Raw genomic sequence first — 12,155 nt, 5'->3', positions numbered from 1 at the left:
AAGGAATGATTTAATCAACGGGATGAGATTCTCATCAGAGGGACCGGCTATCACACATTTTTTATTTGCCGATGACAGCTTATTCCTTTGCAAGGCTTTGACGAGGCAAGCTTCTGCTCTTCATAGAATATTGAAGTTCTATGGCGAAGCTACCGGTCAAAACATTAACTTGGACAAGTCATCGATATCCTTTGGGGATAGTATAGAGAGTGATTCAAAAGAAGCCATTCAAGATATCCTAGGAATTAGGAACCAAGGAGGTGCAAGTAAGTATTTAAGTCTGCCTGAGTGCTTCTCGGTCTAAAGTGGATCTCTTCTCTTATCTGAAGGACAGTACCCAAGGGCGATTAGACGTGTGGTACTATCAGCATCTGTTACAAGGAGGCAAGGAGGTTTTGATCAAATCAAGAGGACTGTCTCTATCGACTTTTGCGATGTCATGCTTCAAGCTTCCCAAAACGATTATTACCAAGTTATCTAGCATGTTAGTGGCTTTCTGGTGGGGAACTGAGGATCACCATAGGAAAATTCACTGGGTCTTTTGGGAAAGACTCTGCTTACCTATAGATCAAGGTGGTATGGGCTTTAGGGACCTTGAAGTTTTTAACCAGGCGATGCTTGCTAAACAAGCATGGAAGGTGCTCTCATCTCCTGACTGTTTTCTGGCTTCTCTCCTAAAGAGCAGGTGCTTTCTTGATGGTGAGTTCTTATATGTGTCCCTTGGGGCCAGGCCATCCTATGCTTGGTGTAGCCTGCTGTATGGGAGAGAGCTACTGATGAAAGGTCTCAGACATAAGGTTGGCAATGGACGGCAGACCAGAGTTTGGCTTGATAAATGGATTGCTGACCTGGTGGAAGGCTTGAGAGCTCCGTGGATTAAAAATGCTACTTTTGATGTCAATTTAAGGGCTTCAGCGCTGATAGACCTGTCTACACGCAAGTGGAATGAAGGGGCTCTTAATGAGGTATTTGTTCCTTCTGACATTGAGTACTTGCTAAGGAATCAACCGGTGGTATCAAAGGAGGACTTTAAGGTTTGGAATTTAACAAGGAGTGATCAGTTTTCTATGAAATCTGCGTATCAACTTGCCTTCTCGGAAAAAACTAAAGTGACCCAGCCTGAGACTTTCAATCAGCCGTCGGTGAACAGTCTAAAGGAGAAGGTGTGGAAAGTTCCCACATTGCCAAAGATCAGAGTCTTTGTATGGAAAGTTCTTAATGGGGCTCTGCCTGTTGCTGATTTATTGGAATCAAGAGGTATGAAGGTAGATAAATCGATGTCAAATTTGTGGGGAGCAAGGAGAATAAATCAATCACATTCTGTTTGGTGTACGACAGCAAGACATGTATGGGCAATTTCAGGCATTCCTTACCCTAGACTTGGATTTCATGAGAACTCGATCTCTGAAAATATCAGTTACTTGTTACATCTGAGGCAAGATCGAGTGGGGGACAGTTCCTCACCTAGAATGTGGTCTTGGCTCCTGTGGGTAATATGGAAAGCGAGAAATGAGTTATTGTTCAAGAGCATTATGCCGAACCCCTCAAACATCTTGTTGCGAGCGAAACAAGAAACAGAGGAGTGGTTTGAGGCCCAAACGGTAAAGGAAAATTTACAGCTTCAGCTGCAGTTTAAGCCGAAGAAAGGCAAAGCCAGATGGAAGCCTCCTTTGCCAGGGTGGACGATGTGTAATGTGGGGGTGGATTGGAACAAAACCAGTAGATAGCTGGTGGAGGATGGGTGCTGCGGAATGAAAGGGGTGTACTTCTATGTCACAGTAGAAGAGCTTTTAGCAATGTAGGTTCTCTTGATGATGCTAAGCTTGTGGTGGTACTGTGGAGTCTTGAGAGTATGGGAAGTCAGAGGATTTCGAACGTGGTGGTGGCGGGTGAGTTTGCGGAATTGTTTGGAGCAGTGGAAAGGTCCCAAGCATGGCCTTCCTTCCTGCATCAAATTGAGGAGATCAAGCGGGGGAAGGACAGTATTGATGGCTGTCAGTTACTGAGGGTGGAGAGAGAAGTAAACAAAGGGGCAACTTTCATTGCTCAAAGTGTGACTAAACTGGGTTTGATGAGATCTTATGTTCAGAACGGCCATCCGCCCTGGTTTTTCCAGTTCTTCGTCAATGAAAAAAAAACACTTCTTCGTCAATGAAAGCCGCTACCTCTGATTGTTGTCTTATTTTTTGTGTGAGTTCGGGTATGGATGATGTTTAATCGTGATCTGAACAAAATTTTTTGGATGTAACTGTAGCTCTGGCTGGGTTGCAGAGGCTGTGTAAGGCATGCTCTAGGCTGTATGTTCAGTGGAAAAAAAAAAAATTAAGACGAAAAGTTTACGGTTGGAGCTCCTGTGACTCCACAAACACGCACAGAAACCGAGAACCCTAGAGAACGAAGAGCTTGTTCCATCAGCGCTAATTAAATTTAAACCAATTGAAACTCACTCTCGTCCTCACCGGTCTCTTCAATGAACTTGTCGTGATCAGCAAACCACTCTAGTGATAATTCTCAAGGATTTAGACTATCATGTATTTGTGATTAGAGCACATTATATCCAAAATCTTGCTCTTGTACTAGAACAATACAAAACATTTAACTTATGTTTATATAACTCAAACAAAATCAGAAATCCATTGATTCAGCTTTTCCTTTCTTCCTATTTTTTCTTTTCTTGCTTCCGTTTGTGTTAGTCTTCTTCTTCGGTTTCTCTTCCACCGGTGGCTGTTCACTCTGCAGGTGCTGAAATATCGAACCAATTGGATCGGCTTGAAAAGCTGGATGGTCTAGAACCTTGTTCAACCTTTCCCCTTCCGACAATCTACACACACAATATACACAACCCCTTTCAGATACAAATCACAACAAAGGAAAGTTAAACCATAGATGAAAATGTAGAGACATACACGAGCTCTTGTCGCCTTTTGCAGTTCATCTTCAAGTCAGGTGCAGGCTGAGCTGACTTCTGCGAAGCATTAACCTCAGGAAGAAACTCCGAGAGGGTGGAGAGATCATACGCCTTTAGTTTCTTTTGACGACTACGATTTTTCTTCTTCTGATCAATACATATAAAAAAAAAGGTTCAAAACTTTCAAACTTCACACTCAGACTACAGTACAGCAACATTCTTAACGATCTATACATTCAGACACAGGTTGCAGGGCAGCAACGTTCTTAACGATCTAAAAATTAGACTCAGATTGCCGTAACAACACCAAGAACTAAACATTCTGACACATGTTGTAATATAGCAACATTCTTAAGAATCTAAACATTGAGACTCAAGATTGCGTAACAAAACCAAGGACTAATCATTCAGACGCTGATTGCAGTATAGCAACATTCTCAAGATTATAGAAAAGACGATTTTTGCAGACAAGAAGATTATAGAAAAGGGTTTTGTTCATGTGTTGTTTACCTTACCAATCTCCTTTTGAACAGACAAGGAAGCAAGTGTGTCTTTGACCTCTGCGTTAACAAACAGAAGTCTTTAGATAGTTTTTATCTTTACAAGACATAAACGCACATCGCAATCAAGGCTTACTTGTGTAAAACTGAAGCTTCTTCTCGAACTTCTTGTCAGATTTAGAACCTGTTTCCGATCTGAAAGTCAGAAACTTGGCATTAGTAAATCAAATCCAGGAGGGAAACAATCTGAGCGCAGATGACGAAGAGACGAAACGCCAAACCCTTTGCTCGGTTTGCCCATCTTGAAAGATCCACAGAGTGTCTTGGCTCCTCAACGACTTCGAGCTCCGGTTTAATGGCGAAAGCTGATTGAATAAGTTTTAGGGTTTTAGATGAACAGAGGGAGTGGATTTTTCTCAATACATATAAGTTCGGATCTTATGACCCGACCCGGAGAGTTAAAATTTATCGTAACCAAGAACATTGAGCCTACCCAGACTCTATCTTCAGGCCCATTATGATCCCAAAGGGATATCACAATCACAATCTTAATTATTAGTTTTTTTTGTCATCAATCTTAATTATTAGTTAATATTCCATTTGTACATTGTATTTTTCTCAAATGGCTAAATGATAAATCTAATTAATAATATAAGAAAAAAATAACTTGCTGAGCTTCAGCTATGTTACAAGTTACAAGAATGGTTTTCTACTTTTGCAAACCAGTGAGAGCATGTTTATTGCAGTGGCTTAAGTTAGTTGCTTAAGGTTAATTGTAATTAAAATAAATGATAAAAAGAAAAAAAGAGAGAAGGTGTTGCTTAATTTGGCACGGGAAGCGTCGTTGCTTCGTTGCCAGGTGTCGCACGGATACAGGTTGGAGAAGAGGTGACCCTCGCGTCCTTCGCATTTTCTTTTTTTCCTTCATTTCTCTATCTCTTCTTCTCTCCTTGCTGCGACGAAAGGCGAAATCCGATGCGATCGATGGGTCTGTTCGACGCCACGGCTGCGTCTCAGTGGGTGGCTGTCGTCGACGACGGCTAACGACGGCCTCTCTATCTGTTGCTCTCCTCCACCAAGGAAAACGGTGACATCTCTCCGTTTCTTTCCTCTCCTCGGCGAAAGGGGAGATCTCTCCCGATCGGTGGTTCTGTTGGATGATCAGGCGACGTCTCCGTCGGTGGCTGTCGTCGAGGAAGGGCCACGGCGATCTCCCTATCTGTCTCTTTCCTCTCCTCGGCGGAATCGTTGCGAGCTCTATCTCAGGCAAATCGAAGGTAAAGATTTGTTAATATGATGCATGTATTTGATTTTGATTATGCATGTATTTAATTTAGATTTTCTCGAACAGATCGAGAATTTTAATATGAGGAACATGATAAATTTGGAATTGATTTTTTTTGTCATGTTCTTGTGAGATGGAATGATCAAGAGCCAGACGATTTTTCATTCAAAAGGCAGAAGATCAAGGGCTACATGTTAAAGGTAAAACCTTTTGTATTTGGTCTGGTGAATTGGATGAAGCATTGTTAATTACATTTGGTGGTTTGTGGTTTGTTATTGTTGATTTTTATTCTCTGGCGAGCTCGTGTAGATATATATAAATATTTGTTTTGGTTGTGATTTGTTCCTTTCCTCTCTGTCTTTAGGTTGTTTGATGAAGATGCAATGGCAAGGTTCGTGAGACAAAAGTCCTACGCTTGCTGATAGAGGTAAACTCCTCTCTTTGCTCTTGTGAATATGATAAAGCATATTATGGTAGTGTAAATGTAAATGTTGATGGTTAGGTTAGGTGAACACTGTAATAAATGTGATGGTTAGGTTATGGTTGTGTAATTAAGATAATAAAGTGTAGTTATGGATTGATAGATATCTATGGTCTTGTGTGTTAATTGCGGTAGATATATGTCTTCTCGAACTGGTTGTGATCAATGCTTCTCTTCCTCCATTTAAACTCTGTCTTTGGCCTCTCTCTTGAGTCTCATCTCTTCTTTCTCATCTTCGCATCTCTCTTGAGTCTTCTCTCTTCGTTCTCATCTTGGAATATGGATTCCTATCCATATAAGAAGAATCCAAAGTTTGTTGACTTACTCATTAGTCAACAAGACACTGGAATGGGATCCTATGAAGATAGTGTAGAGCTATCTTCATCCCAAGTTCCTTTTCTTGCCACTCAAGGTACCGCTGATTCAGCCTTTGACGGCGACACTCCTGTTGGCCGTCGGGAACGAAAAACTTGGTCACCAGCGGACGATGTGTTGCTGATCAGCTCGTGGTTAAACACGAGCAAAGATCCAGTTGTTAGCACCGAGCAAAAGTCAGGCGCTTTCTGGACAAGAATAGCTGCCTACTTTGCTGCAAGTCGTCAAGATGGTGGCTCCGACCAGAGAGGGGCTAGTCATTGCAAGCACCGTTGACAGAAGATCAATGATCTCGTTTGTGGAAGCAATAATAGATTTGTTAGGAAATCAGTACCTAAGAAGACCAACACAAGATGATCTTCAACGTCTCCTTCATATTAGAGAGATTCGTGGGTTTCCCGGGATGATAGGAAGCGTCGATTGTATGCATTGGGAGTGGAAGAATTGTCCCACCGCTTGGAAAGGGCAATATTCTCGCGGTTCTGGAAAACCGACTATCGTTTTAGAGGCGGTTGCTTCATATGATCTTTGGATATGGCATGCGTTTTTCGGACCTCCAGGTACGTTAAATGACATCAATGTTCTCGATCGCTCTCCTCTTTTTGATGACCTAATAAATGGTCAAGCTCCGCAAGTGAATTTCACGGCCAACGGAAGAGATTATCATTTGGCTTACTATCTCACCGATGGCATTTATCCGAAATGGGCAACTTTTATCCAATCTATTCCACTTCCACAAGGGCCTAAAGCGGTTTTATTTGCTCAACATCAAGAAGCTGCCCGAAAAGATGTCGAACGTGCTTTCGGAGTCTTGCAAGCTCGATTTGCAATTGTTAAAAACCCGGCACTTTGTTGGGAGTCAAGATTGGAAAGATTATGAGAGCATGTATCATACTCCATAATATGATAGTAGAAAATGAACGAGATGACCAAACTCAATACGATGTTTCTGATTTTCAACAAGGAGAAGGAAGCGGAAGTTCACATGTCGATTTCACATATTCAACAGATATCCCTATAAATATCGCTAATCAGATGGGTGTTCGAACAAGGATTCGTGATAGACAAGCACATCAACAACTGAAAGGTGATTTGGTTGAACATATTTGGCGTAAATTTGGACATGATCAAGATACCAACTGAGTTTCGATGTCTCGTTCAAACTATTATCGTTTGTTTTAATAATCTTTGTTTCCATGCTTTTATGTTTGTTTTTGAAAATTTATGTTTGAAATGTTATGTTTAACTATGTTTTTTTAACTTAATAAATTTTATCTTTTATAAAAAAATTATGTTTAAAAATAAATTTAATATTTTTTTATTGTTAAACACCTTAAGTTAAGCAACTACCAATAAACCAATTTCATTAAGTGTTTCTTAATTTGTTGCTTAGCTTTATTTTTAATACTTAAAAATTCATTAAGCAACTCTAAAGGTTGTTAGCAATAAACATGCTCTGACCACCCTTAATATAGAGAGGTCCGACTATCTCTGCAATCTGCATACGGTGGTTTCAAATTTGTAAAGGACAACTCCGAAAAAAACTCTGCCGGGCTGGGCTGATGCTTTTTTTTTTCTTGACGATGTATTCAAGTTGAAATCTAGAAATACGAACCTTATAAAGACCCGAAATGGCAAGAAGAAAGTAACAAAAAAAAAAAGAAAATGAGCAACAAAAGATTCACAAAGCAACAAAAAAAAACCAGCCTGTAAAAGATTTAGGAATCTCTCATATATTAAAAAAAGAAACAAATTATTTGTATGAAAAAAATAAACAGAAACATTACTCGTAGAGTACAAAATTAAAAGAACCAATGATTCGAAATAAAATAAAATTGCATAGATGACCGTTGAACCGAATCAACTGTGATTTACTGTCACTACAGCAGAAGCCATGAATAATTAAAACACTGCCAATAAATACAATATAATTTATTCTTTTATCATAAGGAAAAAAGAATCCTATAACACTTATTCTATTTTTTGTCGACCTTAGAACAACATTTATTGAAAAGATGATTTACAAAAGATATTTTAGACGAAAATAAATTAACAAAAGCATTTCTCTCCACCAAAAACAATTAATTATTTTGTGGTACGATACATCTTTTTCAGAAACCCAGCTTTAGCCTTTAGGCTTCAGTTATATATAAATCTTTTGAAGCGAACTTGTTCTTTCTCTCACTTTTTTTTTAATATCTATTTTTTATCTATATTTATTTGTCTTGGTTGGATTTTGTTCTCGTGGGCTACTACTTGAGAGAACCTCGAGACTTGTCTTGTCTTTATGCTTCAGAAGCAAATCAAAGCATCTCCAAGATTTGTAAGCTCCACCCATGGCTGCCCTTCTTCTCCTTTTCCTTTTCCTATTTGCAAGCTCTGCTCTCTCCCAAGGTAAATATTTCTGAAACTTATTTCACATGAATCTTCAAATCAACTAAAACCTAATTGTTTAGTAAAAAAATATGGAATCTTTATGTTTTGTCTGTTTCTTCGTGTGTTCTTTCGCTGGAGAAGAGATCTCTGTGTAATACACTGTCTTTTAGAATATGTTTTGCTAATTAGCAAATGTGTTCTTCGTTGTGCTTACTTAATGCTAATCTTGGTTAATAATACATAGAAACATCTGATATTTTCAGGGAATTTATTTTTATATGTTCGATTCTAGATTCTGGGCATATTTTTCATTTCATCTTTAACTTGCAAAGAGAAAGAAAAGAGATTAATATTCTTAGTTCTTTAACTTTGACAAGCTTCCATCTTTTTAATGAGAATGAGAATCTCAAGATATTGCATCCCAGCTCATATGCTTCCAGTACTCTCTTCTGAGAAAGTACAACTTGACCAAAATGCCCTCGGAGCCTGTTGAACCCATAGTCTTACTTCCAAGGGCATTATCGTCTGTAGTGTTTGCACATACTTAGAAACTTTATGACTTTTTTGCATTAAGCATTTGATTTTCTAAAACGTTTTATTGAGAAATGGACTGACCAATTGGCTGATTTTCATGCGAATTGTACTGATACATGAATTCACAAATACTATATACTACTAATATTTTCGTTTTTAAAATATCTATTTTCAGATTCTTTAATCGGTGTGAACATCGGAACAGAAGTCACAGACATGCCAAGTCCAACACAAGTAGTAACCCTCCTCAAATCACAAAACATCAACCGCGTCCGTCTCTACGACGCAGACCGCTCTATGCTCCTTGCCTTCGCCCACACAGGCATCCAACTCATCATCTCGGTCCCTAACGACCAGCTCCTCGGCATCAGCCAGTCAAACGCAACCGCAGCCAACTGGGTCACTAGAAACGTGGCCGCTTACTACCCCGCCACCAACATCACAGCAATAGCCGTCGGCTCAGAAGTCCTAACCTCCTTACCCAACGCAGCTCCCGTCCTCGTCTCCGCCCTCAAGTACATCCAAGCCGCTCTCGTCACAGCCAATCTCGACCGTCAGATCAAAGTCTCAACTCCGCACGCTTCGACCATTATTCTTGATTCTTTCCCTCCTTCTCAGGCCTTCTTCAACAAGACTTGGGATCCGGTGATCGTCCCTCTCCTCGAGTTCCTCCAGTCCACAGGGTCCCCACTGATGCTTAACGTCTACCCTTACTTCGACTACGTGCAGTCTAACGGTGTTATACCGTTAGACTACGCGCTGTTCCAGCCTCTCCAGGCCAATAAAGAAGCTGTAGACGCCAACACGTTACTACATTACACAAACGTGTTCGATGCTATTGTGGACGCGGCTTACTTCGCTATGTCTTACCTCAACTTCACCAACATCCCCATAGTGGTTACTGAGTCCGGCTGGCCGTCGAAAGGAGACGGTCCGGAGCACGACGCGACTGTAGAGAATGCGAACACTTACAATAGCAACTTGATACAGCACGTGATCAACAAGACCGGGACGCCGAAACACCCCGGGACCGCGGTAGCTACCTACATCTACGAGCTTTACAACGAGGACACGAGGCCCGGACCACTGTCTGAGAAGAACTGGGGGCTGTTTCACACGAACGGGACGCCGGTCTACACGCTGCGTTTGGCTGGCGCGGGGGCCATTCTGGCGAATGATACTACGAACCAGACGTTTTGTGTAGCCAAGGAGAAGGTTGATAAGAAGATGCTTCAGGCGGCTCTGGACTGGGCTTGTGGGCCTGGGAAGGTTGATTGTTCGGAGTTGATGCAGGGTGAGGCGTGTTATGAGCCTGATGATGTGGCTGCGCATTCTAGTTATGCGTTTAATGCTTATTACCAGAAGATGGGGAAAGCTTCCGGGAGCTGTGACTTTAAAGGAGTTGCTACGGTTACATCCACTGATCCAAGTAATGTCAAAACCTCTCTATGCATAAGAGATTAAATGTTTCTGAAACATTGTATTGATTGATTCTCTATGCAGGTAGAGGAACGTGTGTGTTCCCTGGAAGGTAACTTAACTTAAGATTATATCTTTCCCTCGCATGTTCTGTACCAACGTTTGCTATGTTTTGCAGTGCTAAAAGCAATCAGACACTTGGACACAACACAACGGCGTTGGCTCCTTCAGCGAACTCCACAACCTCTGGCTGCTTCCCACACCCTCAAGCTTCCTTTGTTAACTTAACATTCCTCTCGCTTTTACTGCTCATTGCCTTAGTATTCTTGTAGAAAACTCGGAGAAGAACAACTCCTCCTAGTTCTTGTTTGTTAATTTTAACTTCGTTCCTTGCAACGCTTGAGACAAAAAGAGCTCATTGGTTCTGTTCTCTCTCCATGTCTAGTTTTGTCTACCCAGTTTTGTTCATCATTCTCCTTTAAGGGGAGTTCGCTTAAGGGTAGCCTGTATGTTCGGCTACAGGATCATGGATGGTTGTAACTAATCTCTGTGTTGAAAGCTTGATTCTTTTTTTTGTTTTCTACCCAATGAATGTCTCATAATATTTCGTACTCCAATGTTTTCATACAAACCATGAACAAAGATTGTATCTAGTAACAAGGATGGCTTTAAAAACAAGTTTTTTTTTTAGATTTGATAGTCGAAAGCGTCATATGGGTTTGTACCTGCCCTGTAGTGACAAGCTTGGCATTCAAACATGGGCGGAGACGAAGGATCATTGGTTGCAATATCATGTCGCAGACTACTGTGACTTGTGCAATATGGTTTATTGCAGAACCTGCACTTCGGAAGCACGAGCCAACATTCGAGACACAGACTGTCGCCACCGCAGGCTGCTTCTTGAATCTCAGTGTCTGATCCGAGGCACACTGCACACTCCGTGCATCTAGGGACGCAGAACCAGCATCCCCTGCACTTTCGTTCTTGCCTTCTCCCACGGTTCTTCAAACCAAGAAAATACACAATGTTAAACTCCAATTATATCTACTCTTATACAAAGATTCAGTGTACTTACACATGACGCTCTTGAGCATGAGGGAATCATCTTGACTAGGTCACATTTGGGACAGACCTCGACATCTATGGCGCCCTCGTGAGGAAGGTAAGTGGAGAGTGCTGAGAGATGGTCTTTAGTGAAGCGATGTACGCCGTTGATGTGAAGTGTCTCCACGGTTGCTAAGCTTTCAACGCATCCAATGATTCCTTCTGGAGTCAGTTCAGTGCATCCGGGCACAATTATCTTTGAAAACAGAGTTCATTCAGACACACAGACAGATCATTTCTTCAGACAAAACAGCTAAACTAAAATTCTTTGTCGGAAACTAGTGGTTTCGTTATGATTCAATCAGAATTACCTTTCTTATCAGAGGATTTGCGTCCACCACACGTCGAAGTCCCTTGTCGGTGATCCTAAGACACTGTCGGAGAATCAGAGTGTTTAATTTTCCGGCGGATTTGGAAGTGATCTCCCGTAGAATATCATCGGTTAGACGAGAACGCAGGGGTGGTTCAACAACGATCTTTGTCCATAAAGCTGTTTCGTCTCTGATCGCGTCTCTCAAGGACCGCGAAACGCCGGTCATGGAGAGAAGCTCGAAGAGTGAGTGGAGATATGGAAGAACAATTAGTAAAACCTCGTGAGCTGATCTTGATGATGGCCATTGTTGTTGTTCTTCTTCTTCTTCTTCTCCTTCTTCTTTCTCCTCCGTCCTCATGTTTATCAGCGGTTGTCTGTTTCTAAATGTATCCTTAATTTCTCTCTTTTTTCCTTATCTTTTAAGCGATGATTAATCATTACAAAAGACAGAAACAAAAGGTTCAAATAAATTTGCTCGCTCAGAGCTCTTTGGGCTGTTTTCTGAGCCCAAAATTTATTGTGAATTAGAATAGACTGGGCCTAAAGCTCATATAACTGATACTGATGAGTCACAACAACTATCGCTTATGATTGTATTCTTGTTAAACAATAGCGGATCAGTTCGATTCGGATAAAGTATTTTAGTTTTTAATATTTGTTTAGAGATTTAGAACCATTCATGTATTTACAAGATTTGGTTTGATAATGGTTAAGTTATTTTAGTTTTGAATTCGGTTGATTAGCACATTAGAAAACTGGCTACCATTTTTAAAAAAGTTTGGGTCCAATTCGCTTCCGTGTCAATTTTGGTTTTTTGAATAAGACTTAACCTAAAAGTTCACCAACCAATAGAAAATTGT

General features: G+C 40.8%; 4 protein-coding genes across 5 annotated transcripts; 2 read left to right on the top strand and 2 right to left on the bottom strand.

Annotated features, from left to right (window-relative positions):
- Positions 1–482: 482 nt before the first annotated feature.
- LOC106413897 lies at positions 483–2,282 on the top strand. The gene is made up of 4 exons (XM_013854633.1): positions 483–1,257; positions 1,363–1,689; positions 1,803–2,106; positions 2,255–2,282. The coding sequence occupies exons 1-4, from the start codon at positions 483–485 to the stop codon at positions 2,280–2,282; spliced, it is 1,434 nt and encodes a 477-aa protein (XP_013710087.1).
- A 223-nt stretch (positions 2,283–2,505) lies between these two features.
- On the bottom strand, positions 2,506–3,895 carry LOC106424274 (putative ribosome biogenesis protein slx9-like). 2 transcript variants are annotated; one of them, XM_048759206.1, is made up of 5 exons: positions 3,690–3,895; positions 3,545–3,603; positions 3,419–3,468; positions 2,907–3,055; positions 2,506–2,821 (listed from the first exon to the last, which is right to left on the bottom strand). In XM_048759206.1, the coding sequence occupies exons 1-5, from the start codon at positions 3,707–3,709 to the stop codon at positions 2,626–2,628; spliced, it is 474 nt and encodes a 157-aa protein (XP_048615163.1). In that variant the 5' UTR covers positions 3,710–3,895; the 3' UTR covers positions 2,506–2,625. The 2 variants fall into 2 exon arrangements, with proteins under 2 accessions (XP_048615163.1, XP_048615169.1); XM_048759212.1 differs by having other exon boundaries at positions 2,907–3,052.
- A 3,637-nt stretch (positions 3,896–7,532) lies between these two features.
- LOC106401262 (glucan endo-1,3-beta-glucosidase 3) lies at positions 7,533–10,466 on the top strand. The gene is made up of 4 exons (XM_013841744.3): positions 7,533–7,943; positions 8,635–9,888; positions 9,963–9,990; positions 10,057–10,466. Exons 1-4 carry the CDS (start codon positions 7,886–7,888, stop codon positions 10,208–10,210), a joined length of 1,494 nt encoding a protein of 497 aa, XP_013697198.1. The 5' UTR covers positions 7,533–7,885; the 3' UTR covers positions 10,211–10,466.
- LOC106401270 (F-box protein SKIP28) lies at positions 8,532–11,731 on the bottom strand. The gene is made up of 3 exons (XM_013841756.3): positions 11,294–11,731; positions 10,954–11,178; positions 8,532–10,880 (listed from the first exon to the last, which is right to left on the bottom strand). The coding sequence occupies exons 1-3, from the start codon at positions 11,651–11,653 to the stop codon at positions 10,566–10,568; spliced, it is 900 nt and encodes a 299-aa protein (XP_013697210.1). The 5' UTR covers positions 11,654–11,731; the 3' UTR covers positions 8,532–10,565.
- Positions 11,732–12,155: the final 424 nt, after the last annotated feature.

This window comes from Brassica napus, chromosome A2, assembly GCF_020379485.1.
Source record: "Brassica napus cultivar Da-Ae chromosome A2, Da-Ae, whole genome shotgun sequence".
In the NCBI taxonomy this organism is placed as follows: domain Eukaryota; kingdom Viridiplantae; phylum Streptophyta; class Magnoliopsida; order Brassicales; family Brassicaceae; genus Brassica; species Brassica napus.
The sequence above is the reverse complement of the archived record's forward strand: the minus strand, read 5'-3'. Positions and strand labels throughout refer to the sequence as shown.